The sequence below is a fragment of the Drosophila miranda genome, chromosome 3 (genome assembly GCF_003369915.1).
Source record: "Drosophila miranda strain MSH22 chromosome 3, D.miranda_PacBio2.1, whole genome shotgun sequence".
In the NCBI taxonomy this organism is placed as follows: Eukaryota; Metazoa; Arthropoda; class Insecta; order Diptera; family Drosophilidae; genus Drosophila; species Drosophila miranda.
In genome coordinates this window covers 10,769,513-10,785,984 of record NC_046676.1, presented here as the reverse complement: position 1 = coordinate 10,785,984, position 16,472 = coordinate 10,769,513, and the positions used below count along the sequence as shown (strand labels likewise).

Sequence of the window (16,472 nt, the reverse complement as noted above, 5' to 3'; positions counted from 1 at the left end):
TCAAATCTCTGGAGAATCGGCGGCGTGGCAGTCTGCATCCGTGATAAGGAATGAAAGGAAAAGTACGCTCATGCGCCCGCCCGATATTGGTGTTATTTATAAAGTGTTTTACAAAGTGCACCTGATCTCAGGAAAGATGATTCAGTTGCTTTACACACGGAAGTGTACGGAGGAATTGCCCAAAACAGAGAGAAAGTGCCGACTTTGCCGAATTATATAAAGGAATCGTTCAGGCTTCCAGCATCATTGCAAGCCAAACAATTCGCTTGAAAGGACTACTTCCATCCCGCAACAAAATGAAAGTGACTCTGATCCTCACCTTCCTGGCCTCCCTGGCCCTCTCGCTGGCCCTGCCCCAGGTGGGACATGGATCCATCAATGGACCCAGCGGCGTAAGTATAAACTCTGACCCGAAACATGGGATATCTTGGCTAATCTTTCGAATGCTTTTTGGCGTTCAGCGCTTTGCCATGACCCGGGACTGGGCTTTGCCGCCAGTGGACCTTCAGAAGCCCATCGTCTTTCTGCGCGAGGCCACGCCCATCCACGAAGAGCCCCAGGAGTCGCGCTCCGTGCAGACACGACGACGCCAGATTGCCTGAGCTCTCTCCGATAGAATGTGTTACTAGAATTAATAGTTACGTGCCAATAAATTGATTAATATTAAATTGTATCCAAACTTCACGCCTGATCGCATGCCGAAGCCGAATCCGATCCACGGTAGAGCATAACCCGCATAACTATTCCTGGAATGGACATTTCTGTTGACATAATTAACGCAGATCTATGGTGTCGAAGGAGAAAACGGGTTTCCTCAGGGGATTTCCTTTAAATGAAACCAAATTAAAGTTGGGTGTCTTCTTGGAAGCGCTGTTCGGCATCAGGTTAGAACCAGCTCGAGCTGTGCTCCATCCCATCCTCCCGTGCCGGCTACTGTTATTATTATTTAATATCGACTCGTTTTTACATATGTATGTGTATGTACGGCTTTAATTAACACTCGAGCAGTCAGCCCCCCACCAGCCCCTTAACGGGAGTAATAATAAATGTTAATGACAGAGTATTAGATTTATTTTTGCATATTTTTTAATATATACATACGTATTACGTATACGCAGCGATACAAGTTTTGTCTTTAAGTAGTAGCTCATCTAATTAAATTTGCATGATAGCGCCATATCAGATCGGTGGCTATAAAAGCCCCAGTATTGGGACCCCGGCCATGCCATTAGTGTTGGTCGATCGCTCGAGAAAGGTTAGTCGCTGGTTAAATTCTTCCTGGGATCCATAAAGTGAACATAAAACTTGTTTCGATTGTAAAGTTTATTTCTGTCTCGGTCTCTGTCTCTGCTGCAAGTGCATTTTCGTTGTCCAGATCGGATTATCTTGTGTGCAGTAATATTTAATTGCCTTGAACTTGACAACGAGTTTTTGAGATCTTCCGGTTTTTCCTGTGCCGCCAAAGTGATGCCTTACCTTGCCTTACCTTGCCCCCTATGAGACGTGTATAAACATCGTTTAAAATCAGCCTTATCTCGGCGATTAAGTGTGTTAATTAAAATCATGATTACGTTTTGGAAGCCGCATTCAAGTCGAAATTCATTATGGTTGTTGTATGCTGTTTTACCGGTACCATAAGACCCATAAAAGTGACATGTAGGCCATAAATCGGAATAGCAAAGATCATTTATTGACAGTAAACAAGTTTGAGCTCAATTTTTCTTCTGTTTTTTTGTTCGATTGTTTATGCCACTCCACAGCTAAAACAGTTCACATGGTTACAATTATAGCTACTACTACATGGTGTGATCAGAGCTTTTCGGATTCTGTATAATCATGAATTACTGGACTTGGGATAAACTCGTATTCGTATTGTTTGAGGGGGTAGCAAGGTAGACAAGTTTATTAGGCTTCGAATCTATTTTACATGTCTGTCTAATCGATTTGTGATGATAGCTATATAAACGCTGACTAGCGATAGAGCCCAAACATTTGTACAGAATTAGTGAACGGGTAAGGTTGGGTCCGATAGAGACAGTGACATAACACACTGATGATTTCAGATTTGAAAATATAATTGCACATACATATATTCAACTCAATCTGCTAATAAGTGTTGCTACATATGTAATCGCACTTAATTGACAACCGACAACGCAGAGATCTTCTGTATTTTCCCCAGTCAGATGGAATACTATACGACTAGTATATATAGCAAATCTTCTTCACAGATCACAATGAAGTTTCTATTGGTGCTTCCCCTCTTTGTTGCCTTGGCTTCGGCCCAGTTTGGTGGATTTGGAGGTGGCCTGGGTGGCAACCGCCTGGGTGGAGCCCTCTCGAATGCGGCCAACAGGGTCCAGCAGGGAATCGCCAACATTGCCAGTCAACTGCCTTCACCACCAAAGCTAACGAATGTGCAGAACTTTGGCGATTTCTTGGTAAGTCTTTCTTCATCTGTCATCACCATAGAGAGCATCTTTATTGAGATTACTTTCTTTCTCAGGCGCAATCTGGAAAGAATTATCTGAACGCTGCAGACAAGGCCCTGCACGAGGGCGTCTTCGCTGCACGCAAGAATTTGGTGGATGCCGGCAACGATGCCTTTGCCAAGGGCGCCTCCAGCTACCAGCTGGCAGTGAATGCCTTTTCGGATCTGACAAAATCAGAGTTCCTCTCGCAGCTGACTGGCCTCCGGAAATCGTCGCAGGGAGCGTAAGTTCATCAGAAACTAGAATCTTCCATTCCTAAATTAATATCATAATCCGTACGCAGATCGAAAGCCACAGCCAATCGAAAACAGGCTAGTGTGCCTGCAGGAGCCAGCATTCCCGAATCCTTCGACTGGCGCCAGAAGGGAGGCGTAACTTCGGTGAAGTTCCAGGGAACTTGCGGATCGTGTTGGGCCTTTGCCACCACCGGAGCCATTGAGGGCCATATCTTCCGAAAGACCGGCACCCTGCCGAATCTGTCCGAGCAGAATCTGGTCGATTGCGGTACCCTGGAGTTTGGTCTGAGCGGGTGCGATGGCGGTTTCCAGGAGTACGCTATGGCATTCATCAACGAGGAGCAGAAGGGCGTGTCCAAGGCCGATGGTTATCCGTACATAGACAACAAGGATACGTGCAAGTACAGCAAAAATCTGTCGGGTGCGCAGATCACCGGCTTCGCCACCATTCCGCCAAAGGACGAGACTCTCATGAAGAAGGTGATTGCCACTCTGGGTCCCCTGGCCTGCTCCCTGAACGGCCTGGAGACTCTGCTGCAGTACAAGAGCGGAATCTACTCCGACGAGAAGTGCAACGAGGACGAGCCGAATCACTCGGTTCTGGTCGTGGGCTATGGCTCGGAAAAGGGTCAGGATTACTGGATTGTCAAGAACTCGTGGGACAAGGTTTGGGGCGAGGAAGGCTACTTCCGCTTGCCACGCGGCAATAACTTCTGCGGCATTGCCCTCGAGTGCACCTACCCCATAGTTTAGTTCTACTAAAATTAGTCCCAGCTTGTAACTAAACGAGTCAATAACAAAAATGTACATATGTACGATTACGAACTTCCCTCGCTATAACTCTATATTTGATCTAGAGCTATCTGTTTGCTTGGTGAAATCAGATCTCCTGGACTCTCCTATACTTGCATGCCCAACGGCAGGATATACCTTAAAGTTGAAAACATTTCAAAAATTGAATAGCGATATTCATTTAATAAAATGATAAAACATGAGCCACACCACTAAGTTTTGGACTGAGGCTTTTATATAGATTCTTGTGTAAGCCGCAGATCTCTTGTGCTGGCAGCTGTTGATATTGAGTTGGTTTTAAGAAAAAGTAGGATATTCCATGAAACTAAGCAGGACGACTATCCTTAGTGTATAGATGTGCCAGTTCATGCACCGAACATATCGCAAGCGAACTTTCTGGATGAGATCCCAGAATAACGCGACTAAGATCGCGACTAACGCCGCGACATCATGAGCAGCCTATTTATTCGCCGCCGAATCAAACGCATAGCTTCAGCTTCCAGACGAGTAAATTTTAAATATATCTTCTTTTACAGAGGACCTATGTATTTACCCTATGCTTCGTCACAAACCGAGTCGTATCCGATCTTTCCCACTTGTTCATTTATTTATGCAAAGCTAAAATCATCCTTGCTATATTCTTTATCGGGAAAGCTATCCCGACTACAGAAAGGCGTGGCACGCCGATATAGGTTCACAAATAGCGGAGAAAACCAAATGTTTTTGATTGGGGAAAATGTCCTTAATCCTTGATAAAGACTTCATTAAATTAGGGACATTTTTTCGACCACAGGAAGCCGTCGCAAATATTCAAAGCAAATAAGAAAAGAAAGCAAAGAAATACCAAAGCATCAAGGACAGATTTCTAGTCAGGGCGGGCTATGGCATGCCCCGATTGGGCCTCAAATAAGAGAGAAAACATGATATATATGTCCGGAGAAAATATCCTTGATCCTTGGTTTTCAATTTCAATTTAGGGACATCTTTTCGATCCCAGGAAGCCGTCGCACGCCTATATCGGCCTACTAATAGCCGAAAAAACTAGATATGTATGGCTATGGTTGTTGGAGTCCTTAGCGAAGGATCAAGGACATTTTTCTGATCACAGGAAGCCGTCGAATGTAGCAATCGGGCCACGAATAAGGGAGAAAACAGGCTATATGTTATATGTCTGGGGAAAATATCCTTAATCCTTGGTTCTTGATAAGGACTCCATCAAATCAAGGATGTTATTCCGAACACAGAAAGCCATCGCACGACTAGATCGGGCTTCAAGTAACGGAGAAAACAACAACTCTTAACTTGCCACCGCTCAAATTATCAAAATAATAATAATACAATAAAAATCAAAAATAATAATTATACAAAAAAATGTCGGCGGGGCTGAGAATTCTATCTAGCTAGTAATATTCGACGGAATATCAAAAGTGAGGAATATATATAATATAACTAGAATTCGTCAGTGTATTTACGGTATAATTTAAAAATAAGACGGTATATTTACGGAATATCGGTATATAATGGTATATTTTGTCAATTTCATCAATCTATTAAATTTAATTTTCAACGGTATAAAGAAATCCAATAAAAGCAAGTATTTAGAATAGGCCAGTCAAGGCCAAAATTGATTCATTAATGGAATAAAACTATGTGGGCAGGGCTGAACGTTCTATTTAGCTAGTTATATTGCACGGAATATCAAAAACGAGGAATATGTAAAATAGAACTTGAATTCATCAGTATATTTACAGTATATTTTTGAAATGAGATGGTATATTTCTGATGGTCGGACTGGGTACCATCCCTAGTTTGACAACAATAATAAAAAATTACAAATTAAGTAAATTGGGCAAAAATTAAACGATATTAGGAGTGACAGGGGAGAGTTCATGTGCAAATCAAGGGTACTGCCATGAGAAATGGCGACTGTGCGTCATATGGAAGGCCAACGAGCAGCATTTTTCCTGCAGGTGTGTGTGTTTTTAAAGCAGAATTCTGTATTTTGGACAGTGGAACCAGCGCCAGCCCACTTTTGAGAAAGTGGGCGTTGTCACGCTTTTGCAAATCCGTCCAGTGTCTCATTTGTTTTGTTCACTTTTATCCCAATGTGTATCCTAATCTCCTTCTTCTAGAAATGTACTCGATAGTGCATGTGCGTAGAGTTTAATCCAAAGAGCCCCCCGCAGGGTCATTTCGCATTTTACCAACCAACCAACCAACCACCACACGCGCACAGCCAAAGTCAACCTCCTAATCGTTTATACCCTACCCGACTAACGACTAACCACCATGGACGAAGACATTATGAATGCTGTAGAATCTCTTTTCGGTAAGGACGTGAAGATTGTGGACTGCGAGACCTCGTCCTCCGTGCAGCAGGAGGAGGTGCTGCTGATCAACGGCGTGCCTGTCAAGTTGGATGGCATCCCGGCGGACGATGCGAGGGCCATCAAGGCAGCGCTGCTCGATGGCCAGATGCCGTCGGTGGAGCATCTGAACCAACTGTTGTTTCGCGCCGGCTTGGCTCAGCAGCCCATCGAGGTGGAAACGTCGCTGACAGTCAAGTCTTCCCTAACTACCACCGAGGAGGTGCTGGTGTCTCGCAATGGACAGATCCTGGATGAACGCACCGTGGAGACCAAGGAGCACTTTAATCATCAGTCGCATCAAAAGGAAATCTGGCATCCCATCAAACAGCACTCGGCTCTGGCTCGCGCCACTCCCGAAAACGCACTCAAATATGGAATGAATTCGAATTCCACGCTGGCCTCGCAGGCCACCGACTCTGACGACCGTCCGGCGAATCCTCTGGGTCGTCAGCTGAATGAAACCTTCTCGAATGCTTCGCTGATGTCCTCCAGCTCGGCCATAACCGGCTCAGATCAGGTGATTGGCTCCGTTTCATCCACCACAGTTGGCGACAAGAGCTCGAATATTAGCAGCTGCGACTCCGGCCATGACGGCCTCTTCCACAGCGTCTCCATGAGTGCACCCTGGTCGCATCCCCGCGACACTCTGACAGACTCCATTTACTGTGACATTCCCAGCTCGGCAGATGAGGCAGATGCAGTTTCCATACTTGTAAGATTAGACCTGAAGTCATATCCGTGATTGCTTTTCTAATCCGTTTCCTTGCAGAACACCCATCTGCAAATCACAGAGCCATGCGACATATTAGCCGTTGATTGCCAAACACCGCCAGCTTACGCCAAAGACATGCCCAAGACCGGCAACCTGGACTCGCTGGTCAGCCTCCTGACCAACAGCCAGAACAAAGAATTTGAGTTCACATTTCTGGTTTGTGGCCGTCTGTTCCTGCAGCCGCAAGAGCTGCTTTTGCGTATCGTAGACAAGTGCCAATCAAGGCAGAATACGCTGCTCCGGCTGCTCAAGCAATGGCTAAACATTTGCCCCAACGACTTTCGCAACGAGGCACTGCTCCAGGAGTTGGACAAGCAGGAAAAAGACGTGGCATTGGCAGCCTTTCTAGACGATATTTCTCAGTCTCAGGACCAGCGGAATGCAAGGGGACGCACACAACTGCAGTATCTGCTGGCCAAGCAATCGTCGGGCAGCTCTCTGGGACGACAAAGCAGTATTAAGTCATTGAAACGATTCGCTGCCAACGTCTACAAGCTGGACAATGTGCTCAACAATTGCAGCAACCCCTTCGAATTAGCCCACCAATTGTATGCCATCGAGTATGCCTATTTATCGCAAATACGTCTGGAAGAATTTGTGGAAATGCTTGCCAAGGGCGAAATGAAAACGTGCATGTCGCAGACCAAGGCAGGCACCTTGGGCTCCAATTGCATCAGTCACGTAACCATCGGCAGCTATGTGCAGTGGTTTAATCAGTTGAGCTATCTGACTGCCACGGAAATAATAAAGGTGAGCGTAAAGGTGACATCATATTATCGACTGTACACCAATTACACTTATTTTTATATCCAACAGCTTGGCAAGAAGTCCCATCGTGCCCAAATGATTGACTTCTGGGTTGAGACCGCTCTGGAGTGCTTCAACACGGGCAACTTCAACAGCCTGATGGCCATTCTGACGGCCCTTAACTTGACTGCCATATCTCGTCTCAAGAAAACTGTAGGTTCCTTTAACTCTAGGACTCTAGCAAACAAATAATAATATAAAACTCATCACTTTTAGTGGGCAAAAGTGCAGACGACTAAATTCGAGGGCTTGGAACATCAAATGGATCCCAGCTCGAACTTCCTCAACTATCGGTCGACCATGAAGGCAGCCGTCTGGCGCTCGGAGCGGGAGAAGGCCAACAAAATCGAGCGTGCCATCATACCGTTCTTCTCGCTGTTCCTCAAGGACCTCCATGCCATAAACGAAAGCCACGAAACAAAGTTAGTAGTCCTTGCTCGTGACCACTGAATTGTAGAGAATTAACACATATTATTACACATACTGTTAATACAGATTGGCCGACGGAACCATTAACTTTGAGAAGTGCCGACTCTTTGGCACCCAATTGAGCAACTTTTGCAAGTGGCAACGGCTGGACTGTCCCTACGAGCAGGTGGCAAACGTGGTGGCCTATTTGCAGAAGGCGGAAGCCCTGTCGGAGAATCTACTGATGAAGGCCTCCTACGAATGCGAGCCGCCGGACAATGCCGAGGAGAAGGATCATTACAAAACGCTGAAATCTACAAAGAAATCGAACACCTAATCATTGACGACAATCCGCGGGGAAAGACAGGAACCCGAAGACAATGCAATTGCCTCGCACATCTTTTGTTGGCATTTCCATGTAGCGCATCAACAGAAACCGTAACAATAATACTTTAACACAGCAATAGTAGTGGTTAATCTGTACTTAAGCTTAAACGATGGTATATTTAAATTGAAATTGATTTATATATACAGTGATGGGCATTTAATTAGAGACACCAAAAATATTCCTACAAATTACTAAAGTAACCTTTTAAAAGTTGCATTTTAGGCGTTAAATACACAAAAATACATAATTTTAAAACCTCTAACTCATCACGATTGTATTGTTCTTGGTCCTCAACGAATGGTGGCAAACTTCTGGAAAGCCACGGTTCCGAACTTGCCGAACGGCTCCAGGGGATAGTGTTTGCCCTCGACGGGGGCATGTATGCGTATCTGGCGAATGTGGGTGTCCCGGCCTTTTCGATGATTCGAAATGACTGCGATTTGCAGCATGAATGTGCGTATGGACTTCACATTACCGTCCTTGATGAGCACTTGCACCCAGCCGGTGGGCTCTGTCAGATCAAGTACTTGCAACTCCTGAAGATCGTTGAAATTATTGCCCGATCGTATGGAGATGCGCGATGGTGTGTAGCCCTCGTCCAGCTTGTAGTCAGTGTAGATGTAGATCTGGCTGATGTTTGTCCGCTTGTGGAATTGAATGTTGACCAGGTGCGGCAATTGTCCGTCTGACTGCCAGTAGGTGTCCATGATGTTGTCCCGCAGCCGCTCCACCCCGAATCCTAAATATCAGATATTTCAACGGATTGCAACATACATAGGCTGAACGGGGAAGCTCTTACCCGGCTTACAGGAAGACAGGCTCCATACAGCTTGGGCGCCAACCTCGCGCACAAGTCCAAGACGCTCCTCGGCCAGCGGATCATCGCTGGTTGGGGGTGGTTTGATTGGTATGTCCCCATCCTTAGAGGATGTCATGATTAGCGCAGCTATTTTTAAGTCCGTATTTTATTCCTATTTACTTTAGTTTGTTTTGATTTTCAGTTTGTCAACAAATCAGCTGTGACAAACAACGGCGTGCACACGCGTTTTCCAACACTCTCCCTTCGCACATGTGTGACTTTTGAATAAATAGAAAATTAAATACATAGAAACGAAATGGTGCGTAAACTCAAATTCCACGAGCAGAAACTGCTCAAAAAGGTGGACTTTATTACCTGGAAGGTGGATAATAGCGGCAAGGAGAACAAGATCTTGAGACGCTATCACATACAAAAGCGTGAGGACTATACAAAGTGAGTTCCCCCAGCAAGACTGCATCAGCTTGGACACTTGGTTAATTGTATGTGCATTTGCAGGTACAATAAACTATCCAGGGAAATTCGCGAGCTGGCCGAGCAAATAGCGAAGCTAGATGCCGCCCATCCTTTCAAGATCGAGTCAACCACGATGCTGTTGAACAAGTTGCATGCCATGGGCGTATCCAACGATCAGTTAACTCTGGAGACGGCGGCCAAGACATCGGCCAGTCACTTTTGCCGACGCCGCCTGCCCGTAATTATGGTAAAACGTAAGTGCTTTCCCTCTAAGATCCATTTATTTTCTTCAATAAACATTTGGTGTGCTTGCAGTGCGAATGTCGGAAAACCTAAAAAACGCCACAGACCTCATCGAGCACGGCCATGTTCGTGTGGGCCCCGAAATGGTCAAGGATCCAGCCTTCCTTGTCTCCAGAAACCTGGAAGATTTTGTTACATGGGTGGACGGATCCAAGATCAAAGAGCACGTGCTGCGCTATAACGATATGCGGGACGATTTCCAAATGTAAAAGTGCTGTCGGATTTACCTTTAAGATGGATATTTTTTAATAAAAGTAGAATTACAAACACGAATGGCGTTTTGTTAAATAATCATTTTCAATAACTTTATTACATTTCATATAATAATGTTTAGATCTCATTAATATTATTCATTAATATGGAGCCCAGCCACGCCAAGGGCGTGACTGCGCCTACCCACGCATTCATATACACTCGCCTCATTCAGACAGAATCAGAATCGTTCCGTGATGGCGGTTCAAGGTTGTGTTGGTTATGCCCCCTATTAGTTTCGATCGACCGCCTCTCATAGTTTTCAGTTACAAAATAGGGCCCGGCCTGGCTTCGAAATATTAATATCATTTAAAATCAAGAGTTTCCAGCAGAGTGACTGCATAAACTATACATAATACGGGCTTGCGTTGACAATCATCGATTGTGCATTTGTAAAACAGGGTGAGTGCAGGGTTAGAGACTGAGGTGAAGGTGAAGGGGGTGCCAGCAACGGTTGAGCGGTCTAAAAGGTGCTGATCGGATGCGATTTCACAGAGTTAAAAGTAGTCAAGTCGTTGGCAGATGCCGAAGTCAATTCCTTGCTGGTGCCGCAGTCGAGCAGGACAGAGGCTAGCCCCAAATCAAAGGGGAAAATGCATGTGCAGATCGACTAACTTAAGAGCTCTTCAATGTTGAATGAATGTTGCATAGGCAACTTTTGCGAAACTTTAGAGTCGGACTGACTGCTCACGACGCACGAATCGGACTTTGCTGCGAAATCTGAGGGAAATTTCGATTTCCGTCTGTGGCAGTCAAAAGTCTTTCAAATTGTACAGATATAGATATCTTTAAATATTAGTTGCATTATTATTCCTTTTTAAATACGCATAAAAAGTAATTATTAATTAGTGTTAAAATAAATAGCTAGTGGCATTAAAATTAGATTCGACTTTGGCAGCGGCCTCATTTTACACAATTCAGCTTCCGACCGCCCAAGGCCATGAAAAATTTCACATGATTAACTTCATAACAATATAAAATAATAAAACAAATTAATAAAAAGTGATTTTCTACATTTGTTCTTCCCTTTTCCCCTCTAGCTACACTTCAGCCGAGGACGCTCACATGACATGCTGAATCCTGCACGAAAACTAACAAAAATACAATTATTCAAGGGGCTTCATTACATTCTTTTGGCATTTTGTGTTGTCTGCTTTTTGCCCATTACATTTTTGTTGCTTAAATTCTTAGGCGGATATATATGCTTTTATATTGAAAATAAATATTCAATCGCATCGTTTACTCTCTACAAAATTTTCTGTAAATTCAAATTTCTCGTTTCTCAAGCATGTGCTATTAGTGGTTTAAGCCGAGTGCCCACGTCCCAGAGTCCCACCCCCTATACCATAACCCTAGCCCATAAGTCCCTCCGTGAGCTATGGAAAGAACTCATGGTTGGTTCGAGTTATGGTTCGTAATGTTTCCATAGATGTCTTAATGCGCAATGTCGTAGAATAGTTTTTGTTCCGGCCAAACAGCGCCAAGCGCCCACTGGCCCGGACTCCGCTCCGCTCCGCTACGTTGCACTTAGATAACAAGCGCCATGTCCTTTTTGCTGGGCAACTGCACCCGCTTACCCTGCCAGAGCGAGTTGTGTATTGTGAAGGCGTCGATGGTGACGGTCAGATGCTTGGTGTGCACTTGCGAGAAGCACTTGCCCCCTGAGTTGTATCTGCAAAGGGATTATCGAGTTAGTGGATGCTCAGGCGTAGGGATGTCACGGTACCCACTTGAAGAACTTATCGAACATGACTTCGTCGACTTGACTAGGTCCGGTGCCGTACAGCTTGGTCACCTGGTCCCCGGACTCGGGCATGTAGCTGTAGAGGGCGCGGAACTGGCAGCCCGCATCGCGGAAGAGTACTAGGAAGTGTTTCGCCTCCGAGCGTGCTATCTTCTCGAGCACTTTCTGTTTGGCCTCACGGTTCACGGCGCCCGGAAAGACGCAGTATTCGACGGCATTCAGTATAATGCCGCGATTGGATTTGGCCGCTGGTTGCTTGTAGAGTTTTGGACCTGTCAATGCAAATCGCCTCAGTTAGCGGAATGGTCAATCATGATGTGGATATTCTCTACTACTCGGAGGTGTCAATGGCAAGCTTTTATATCTTAAATTCCTCCAATTGTCTTATTATCGAAATGCAGGCTACGTGCACTATGTGAGCTAGAACTTGGGCTCCAAAGTTAGAGCAAAGCTACGATGGATACTTGGGAGTACTTAGACTTGAATGCAAAATCATAAAGTAACAAAAAAATATATATTACAAAAAAAAACCTCCTATTATATAGATGGCGGATGTTTTAAGTATTTTGAACTGAATATTGCCTAATTTAGTATCTTATGCAAATTATTTTTAAAAATTAAAACGAACAGATAATAATAAATAAACGTGTACATAAATTTATATGAAAAAAAAAACCAAAAATAGTAATTAAATTGCTTGCAGTTTGCGTAGGTATTTTTGAAAATTGTGAAGCGGTTAATCGGGCCCATCTGGGGGGTTCGGTATTAGAAAGCTCTTTGGGTGTTGTGTTTCTCTACATTTATCACTGGGTAAACATTTGTCGGCTCTCGTTTGGTTATCGAAAGTCGTGGATTTGACGGAACATGGGAGAGGAAAAACCAAGTGTTTTGGACTCTACAGACTGTCGCAGCCCTCTAGAACTCGCATATCTATGTAGAACTCATACGTATGTCGAACAAAATCATATGGTGGAGTGGACACAAGATGCATACGGATGCCAATTGAATGGTAAACGAGTGGAAATGAAATCAAACGAAAAATGTTTCAATGAAAATCATATCATATAGAATGAGGCGGTTCGAACATATTCGATCGTTATGTATGTGGAGAGATGCGGGTGAATGGATTGGTGGATTGGATGTGATTATATAACTGAGGATATAACTTTTGAAATTTTTTATGGTATGGTTTTTCTTGTTGTTGTTGTTGTTTGTTGTTGTAGTTTGTTGTAGGCGAGAAATACAAACCCGAATATTCCATGTTAAAATTCGGAGTTAATGAGAAATCGCTGGATCCATCATCAAATCCGCGACGTTTCGATATCAAACCTGGCGGCAAAGAGCCCGGTCCAGAGGGGGATGGCATATGCCTACCTGAAGCGCCCATTCCAGGCGAGGGTGCGCGCCTCGGCGGTGTGGCGCGTCCCAGTCCCGAATCTGTGTCTAACCGGCAAGCAAGAGAGTCAATCAGCGGATCGGTCACATGCACAGTACGCAGTACACAGTACACAGCACACAGCACAGGCCCATGCAGGTCCATGCAGATGGTAGCCGTTCGATGTATGGGATGCATTTTGGTTAGTCACCAGACGGGAGCACCAGGGAGCACGGCGATGGGTGGCGAGCGATCGAGCGATGATTTCGTTTTGAGTTGGTTAATAATTTGTTGCATTTTTTTGTTGTTGTTAATTTCAAGATATTGTTTTTGGTTTTTAGTCAAGGTTGATTTGAAAGAAAGAGCCCTTAACAGCCCTTAACTTGACTGCCATATCTCGTCTCAAGAAAACTGTAGGTTCCTTTAACTCTAGGACTCTGGCAAACAAATAATAATATAAAACTCATCACTTTTAGTGGGCAAAAGTGCAGACGACTAAATTCGAGGGCTTGGAACATCAAATGGATCCCAGCTCGAACTTCCTCAACTATCGGTCGACCATGAAGGCAGCCGTCTGGCGCTCGGAGCGGGAGAAGGCCAACAAAATCGAGCGTGCCATCATACCGTTCTTCTCGCTGTTCCTCAAGGACCTCCATGCCATAAACGAAAGCCACGAAACAAAGTTAGTAGTCCTTGCTCGTGACCACTGAATTGTAGAGAATTAACACATATTATTACACATACTATTAATACAGATTGGCCGACGGAACCATTAACTTTGAGAAGTGCCGACTCTTTGGCACCCAATTGAGCAACTTTTTCAAGTGGCAACGGCTGGACTGTCCCTACGAGCAGGTGGCAAACGTGGTGGCCTATTTGCAGAAGGCGGAAGCCCTGTCGGAGAATCTACTGATGAAGGCCTCCTACGAATGCGAGCCGCCGGACAATGCCGAGGAGAAGGATCATTACAAAACGCTGAAATCTACAAAGAAATCGAACACCTAATCATTGACGACAATCCGCGGGGAAAGACAGGAACCCGAAGACAATGCAATTGCCTCGCACATCTTTTGTTGGCATTTCCATGTAGCGCATCAACAGAAACCGTAACAATAATACTTTAACACAGCAATAGTAGTGGTTAATCTGTACTTAAGCTTAAACGATGGTATATTTAAATTGAAATTGATTTATATATACAGTGATGGGCATTTAATTAGAGACACCAAAAATATTCATACAAATTACTAAAGTAACCTTTTAAAAGTTGCATTTTAGGCGTTAAATACACAAAAATACATAATTTTAAAACCTCGAACTCATCACGATTGTATTGTTCTTGGTCCTCAACGAATGGTGGCAAACTTCTGGAAATCCACGGTTCCGAACTTGCCGAACGGCTCCAGGGGATAGTGTTTGCCCTCGACGGGGGCATGTATGCGTATCTGGCGCATGTGGGTGTCCCGGCCGTTTTGATGATTTGAAATGACTGCGATTTGCAGCATGAATGTGGGTATGGACTTCACATTACCGTCCTTGATGGGCACTTGCACCCAGCCGGTGGGCTCTGTCAGATCAAGTACTTGCAACTCCTGAAGATCGTTGAAATTAGTGCCCGATCGTATGGAGATGCGCGATGGTGTGTAGCTCTCGTCCAGCTTGTAGTCAGTGTAGATGTAGATCTGGCTGATGTTTGTCCGCTTGTGGAATTGAATGTTGACCAGGTGCGGCAATTGTCCGTCTGACTGCCAGTAGGTGTCCATGATGTTGTCCCGCAGCCGCTCCACCCCGAATCCTAAATATCAGATATTTCAACGGATTGCAACATACATAGGCTGAACGGGGAAGCTCTTACCCGGCTTACAGGAAGACAGGCTCCATACAGCTTGGGCGCCAACCTCGCGCACAAGTCCAAGTCGCTCCTCGGCCAGCGGATCCTCATCGCTGGTTGGGGGTGGATTGATTGGTATGTCCTCATCCATTGAGGATGTCATGATTAGCGCAGCTATTTTTAAGTCCGTATTTTATTCTTATTTACTTTAGTTTGTTTTGATTTTCAGTTTGTCAACAACCACTTCCAGCACTACTCTTTGACGCAAATCAGCTGTGACAAACAACGGCGTGCACACGCGTTTTCCAACACTCTCCCTTCGCACATGTGCGACTTTTGAATAAATAGAAAATTAAATAAATAGAAACGAAATGGTGCGTAAACTCAAATTCCACGAGCAGAAACTGCTCAAAAAGGTGGACTTTATTACCTGGAAGGTGGATAATAGCGGCAAGGAGAACAAGATCTTGAGACGCTATCACATACAAAAGCGTGAGGACTATACAAAGTGAGCTCCCCCAGCAAGACTGCATCAGCTTGGACACTTGGTTAATTGTATGTGCATTTGCAGGTACAATAAACTATCCAGGGAAATTCGCGAGCTGGCCGAGCAAATAGCGAAGCTAGATGCCGCCCATCCTTTCAAGATCGAGTCAACCACGATGCTGTTGAACAAGTTGCATGCCATGGGCGTATCCAACGATCAGTTAACTCTGGAGACGGCGGCCAAGACATCGGCCAGTCACTTTTGCCGACGCCGCCTGCCCGTAATTATGGTAAAACGTAAGTGCTTTCCCTCTAAGATCCATTTATTTTCTTCAATAAACATTTGGTGTGCTTGCAGTGCGAATGTCGGAAAACCTAAAAAACGCCACAGACCTCATCGAGCACGGCCATGTTCGTGTGGGCCCCGAAATGGTCAAGGATCCAGCCTTCCTTGTCTCCAGAAACCTGGAAGATTTTGTTACATGGGTGGACGGATCCAAGATCAAAGAGCACGTGCTGCGCTATAACGATATGCGGGACGATTTCCAAATGTAAAAGTGCTGTCGGATTTACCTTTAAGATGGATATTTTTTAATAAAAGTAGAATTACAAACACGAATGGCGTTTTGTTAAATAATCATTTTCAATAACTTTATTACATTTCATATAATAATGTTTAGATCTCATTAATATTATTCATTAATATGGAGCCCAGCCACGCCAAGGGCGTGACTGCGCCTACCCACGCATTCATATACACTCGCCTCATTCAGACAGAATCAGAATCGTTCCGTGATGGCGGTTCAAGGTTGTGTTGGTTATGCCCCCTATTAGTTTCGATCGACCGCCTCTCATAGTTTTCAGTTACAAAATAGGGCCCGGCCTGGCTTCGAAATATTAATATCATTTAAAATCAAGAGTTTCCAGCAGAGTGACTGCATAAA

General features: G+C 44.7%; 9 protein-coding genes across 11 annotated transcripts; 6 read left to right on the top strand and 3 right to left on the bottom strand.

Annotated features, from left to right (window-relative positions):
* The first annotated feature begins 75 nt into the window (after nucleotides 1–75).
* Nucleotides 76–792, top strand: LOC108158334. Its single transcript, XM_017290574.2, has 2 exons — nucleotides 76–392; nucleotides 462–792. Exons 1-2 carry the CDS (start codon nucleotides 297–299, stop codon nucleotides 600–602), a joined length of 237 nt encoding a protein of 78 aa, XP_017146063.1. The 5' UTR covers nucleotides 76–296; the 3' UTR covers nucleotides 603–792.
* Nucleotides 793–1,193: 401 nt separating this feature from the next.
* Nucleotides 1,194–3,720, top strand: LOC117185741 (cathepsin L1-like). 2 transcript variants are annotated; one of them, XM_033391985.1, is made up of 4 exons: nucleotides 1,194–1,255; nucleotides 2,232–2,441; nucleotides 2,507–2,715; nucleotides 2,776–3,720. In XM_033391985.1, exons 1-4 carry the CDS (start codon nucleotides 1,223–1,225, stop codon nucleotides 3,479–3,481), a joined length of 1,158 nt encoding a protein of 385 aa, XP_033247876.1. In that variant the 5' UTR covers nucleotides 1,194–1,222; the 3' UTR covers nucleotides 3,482–3,720. The 2 variants fall into 2 exon arrangements, with proteins under 2 accessions (XP_033247876.1, XP_033247877.1); XM_033391986.1 differs by lacking the exon at nucleotides 1,194–1,255 and adding an exon at nucleotides 1,935–2,013.
* A 1,598-nt stretch (nucleotides 3,721–5,318) lies between these two features.
* Nucleotides 5,319–8,526, top strand: LOC117188294 (ras-GEF domain-containing family member 1B-B-like). Its single transcript, XM_033391919.1, has 6 exons — nucleotides 5,319–5,490; nucleotides 5,653–6,601; nucleotides 6,659–7,411; nucleotides 7,478–7,621; nucleotides 7,685–7,890; nucleotides 7,964–8,526. The coding sequence occupies exons 2-6, from the start codon at nucleotides 5,810–5,812 to the stop codon at nucleotides 8,211–8,213; spliced, it is 2,145 nt and encodes a 714-aa protein (XP_033247810.1). The 5' UTR covers nucleotides 5,319–5,490; nucleotides 5,653–5,809; the 3' UTR covers nucleotides 8,214–8,526.
* Nucleotides 8,406–9,287, bottom strand: LOC117188297 (anaphase-promoting complex subunit 10-like). Its single transcript, XM_033391924.1, has 2 exons — nucleotides 9,064–9,287; nucleotides 8,406–9,003 (listed from the first exon to the last, which is right to left on the bottom strand). The coding sequence occupies exons 1-2, from the start codon at nucleotides 9,197–9,199 to the stop codon at nucleotides 8,555–8,557; spliced, it is 585 nt and encodes a 194-aa protein (XP_033247815.1). The 5' UTR covers nucleotides 9,200–9,287; the 3' UTR covers nucleotides 8,406–8,554.
* Nucleotides 9,288–9,304: 17 nt separating this feature from the next.
* LOC117188298 (U3 small nucleolar ribonucleoprotein protein IMP3-like) lies at nucleotides 9,305–10,113 on the top strand. The gene is made up of 3 exons (XM_033391925.1): nucleotides 9,305–9,516; nucleotides 9,580–9,791; nucleotides 9,853–10,113. The coding sequence occupies exons 1-3, from the start codon at nucleotides 9,380–9,382 to the stop codon at nucleotides 10,047–10,049; spliced, it is 546 nt and encodes a 181-aa protein (XP_033247816.1). The 5' UTR covers nucleotides 9,305–9,379; the 3' UTR covers nucleotides 10,050–10,113.
* Nucleotides 10,114–10,875: 762 nt separating this feature from the next.
* LOC117188295 (patronin-like) lies at nucleotides 10,876–13,437 on the bottom strand. 2 transcript variants are annotated; one of them, XM_033391921.1, is made up of 3 exons: nucleotides 13,211–13,437; nucleotides 11,823–12,108; nucleotides 10,876–11,764 (listed from the first exon to the last, which is right to left on the bottom strand). In XM_033391921.1, exons 1-3 carry the CDS (start codon nucleotides 13,407–13,409, stop codon nucleotides 11,620–11,622), a joined length of 630 nt encoding a protein of 209 aa, XP_033247812.1. In that variant the 5' UTR covers nucleotides 13,410–13,437; the 3' UTR covers nucleotides 10,876–11,619. The 2 variants fall into 2 exon arrangements, with proteins under 2 accessions (XP_033247812.1, XP_033247811.1); XM_033391920.1 differs by having other exon boundaries at nucleotides 13,085–13,431.
* Nucleotides 13,438–13,536: 99 nt separating this feature from the next.
* Nucleotides 13,537–14,249, top strand: LOC117188299 (ras-GEF domain-containing family member 1B-like). The gene is made up of 3 exons (XM_033391926.1): nucleotides 13,537–13,624; nucleotides 13,688–13,893; nucleotides 13,967–14,249. The coding sequence occupies exons 2-3, from the start codon at nucleotides 13,733–13,735 to the stop codon at nucleotides 14,214–14,216; spliced, it is 411 nt and encodes a 136-aa protein (XP_033247817.1). The 5' UTR covers nucleotides 13,537–13,624; nucleotides 13,688–13,732; the 3' UTR covers nucleotides 14,217–14,249.
* Nucleotides 14,250–14,346: 97 nt separating this feature from the next.
* LOC117188296 (anaphase-promoting complex subunit 10) lies at nucleotides 14,347–15,309 on the bottom strand. The gene is made up of 2 exons (XM_033391922.1): nucleotides 15,067–15,309; nucleotides 14,347–15,006 (listed from the first exon to the last, which is right to left on the bottom strand). The coding sequence occupies exons 1-2, from the start codon at nucleotides 15,203–15,205 to the stop codon at nucleotides 14,558–14,560; spliced, it is 588 nt and encodes a 195-aa protein (XP_033247813.1). The 5' UTR covers nucleotides 15,206–15,309; the 3' UTR covers nucleotides 14,347–14,557.
* Nucleotides 15,310–15,327: 18 nt separating this feature from the next.
* On the top strand, nucleotides 15,328–16,147 carry LOC108159022 (U3 small nucleolar ribonucleoprotein protein IMP3). Its single transcript, XM_017291932.2, has 3 exons — nucleotides 15,328–15,550; nucleotides 15,614–15,825; nucleotides 15,887–16,147. The coding sequence occupies exons 1-3, from the start codon at nucleotides 15,414–15,416 to the stop codon at nucleotides 16,081–16,083; spliced, it is 546 nt and encodes a 181-aa protein (XP_017147421.1). The 5' UTR covers nucleotides 15,328–15,413; the 3' UTR covers nucleotides 16,084–16,147.
* The last annotated feature ends 325 nt before the right edge of the window (nucleotides 16,148–16,472 follow it).

What these genes read in the sequence shown, in the direction of transcription:
- LOC108158334 (XM_017290574.2), top strand. Translation starts at nt 297, where the DNA reads ATGAAAGTGACTCTGATCCTCACCTTCCTGGCCTCCCTGGCCCTCTCG. An exon ending in CCATCAATGGACCCAGCGGC is followed by an intron (nt 393 to 461) that starts GTAAGTATAAAC and finishes TTTGGCGTTCAG; the next exon opens with CGCTTTGCCATGACCCGGGA.
- LOC117185741 (XM_033391985.1), top strand. Translation starts at nt 1,223, where the DNA reads ATGCCATTAGTGTTGGTCGATCGCTCGAGAAAG. An exon ending in TGGTCGATCGCTCGAGAAAG is followed by an intron (nt 1,256 to 2,231) that starts GTTAGTCGCTGG and finishes TCTTCTTCACAG; the next exon opens with ATCACAATGAAGTTTCTATT. An exon ending in CGGAAATCGTCGCAGGGAGC is followed by an intron (nt 2,716 to 2,775) that starts GTAAGTTCATCA and finishes ATCCGTACGCAG; the next exon opens with ATCGAAAGCCACAGCCAATC.
- LOC117188294 (XM_033391919.1), top strand. Translation starts at nt 5,810, where the DNA reads ATGGACGAAGACATTATGAATGCTGTAGAATCTCTTTTCGGTAAGGAC. An exon ending in CTGCCACGGAAATAATAAAG is followed by an intron (nt 7,412 to 7,477) that starts GTGAGCGTAAAG and finishes TATATCCAACAG; the next exon opens with CTTGGCAAGAAGTCCCATCG. An exon ending in AACGAAAGCCACGAAACAAA is followed by an intron (nt 7,891 to 7,963) that starts GTTAGTAGTCCT and finishes CTGTTAATACAG; the next exon opens with ATTGGCCGACGGAACCATTA.
- LOC117188297 (XM_033391924.1), bottom strand. Translation starts at nt 9,199, where the DNA reads ATGACATCCTCTAAGGATGGGGACATACCAATCAAACCACCCCCAACC. An exon ending in CCTGTCTTCCTGTAAGCCGG is followed by an intron (nt 9,004 to 9,063) that starts GTAAGAGCTTCC and finishes TCTGATATTTAG; the next exon opens with GATTCGGGGTGGAGCGGCTG.
- LOC117188298 (XM_033391925.1), top strand. Translation starts at nt 9,380, where the DNA reads ATGGTGCGTAAACTCAAATTCCACGAGCAGAAACTGCTCAAAAAGGTG. An exon ending in AAGCGTGAGGACTATACAAA is followed by an intron (nt 9,517 to 9,579) that starts GTGAGTTCCCCC and finishes GTGCATTTGCAG; the next exon opens with GTACAATAAACTATCCAGGG. An exon ending in GCCCGTAATTATGGTAAAAC is followed by an intron (nt 9,792 to 9,852) that starts GTAAGTGCTTTC and finishes GTGTGCTTGCAG; the next exon opens with TGCGAATGTCGGAAAACCTA.
- LOC117188295 (XM_033391920.1), bottom strand. Translation starts at nt 13,409, where the DNA reads ATGCATCCCATACATCGAACGGCTACCATCTGCATGGACCTGCATGGG. An exon ending in TTTTAACATGGAATATTCGG is followed by an intron (nt 12,109 to 13,084) that starts GTTTGTATTTCT and finishes TTGCATTGACAG; the next exon opens with GTCCAAAACTCTACAAGCAA. An exon ending in ATGTTCGATAAGTTCTTCAA is followed by an intron (nt 11,765 to 11,822) that starts GTGGGTACCGTG and finishes ATCCCTTTGCAG; the next exon opens with ATACAACTCAGGGGGCAAGT.
- LOC117188299 (XM_033391926.1), top strand. Translation starts at nt 13,733, where the DNA reads ATGGATCCCAGCTCGAACTTCCTCAACTATCGGTCGACCATGAAGGCA. An exon ending in AACGAAAGCCACGAAACAAA is followed by an intron (nt 13,894 to 13,966) that starts GTTAGTAGTCCT and finishes CTATTAATACAG; the next exon opens with ATTGGCCGACGGAACCATTA.
- LOC117188296 (XM_033391922.1), bottom strand. Translation starts at nt 15,205, where the DNA reads ATGACATCCTCAATGGATGAGGACATACCAATCAATCCACCCCCAACC. An exon ending in CCTGTCTTCCTGTAAGCCGG is followed by an intron (nt 15,007 to 15,066) that starts GTAAGAGCTTCC and finishes TCTGATATTTAG; the next exon opens with GATTCGGGGTGGAGCGGCTG.
- LOC108159022 (XM_017291932.2), top strand. Translation starts at nt 15,414, where the DNA reads ATGGTGCGTAAACTCAAATTCCACGAGCAGAAACTGCTCAAAAAGGTG. An exon ending in AAGCGTGAGGACTATACAAA is followed by an intron (nt 15,551 to 15,613) that starts GTGAGCTCCCCC and finishes GTGCATTTGCAG; the next exon opens with GTACAATAAACTATCCAGGG. An exon ending in GCCCGTAATTATGGTAAAAC is followed by an intron (nt 15,826 to 15,886) that starts GTAAGTGCTTTC and finishes GTGTGCTTGCAG; the next exon opens with TGCGAATGTCGGAAAACCTA.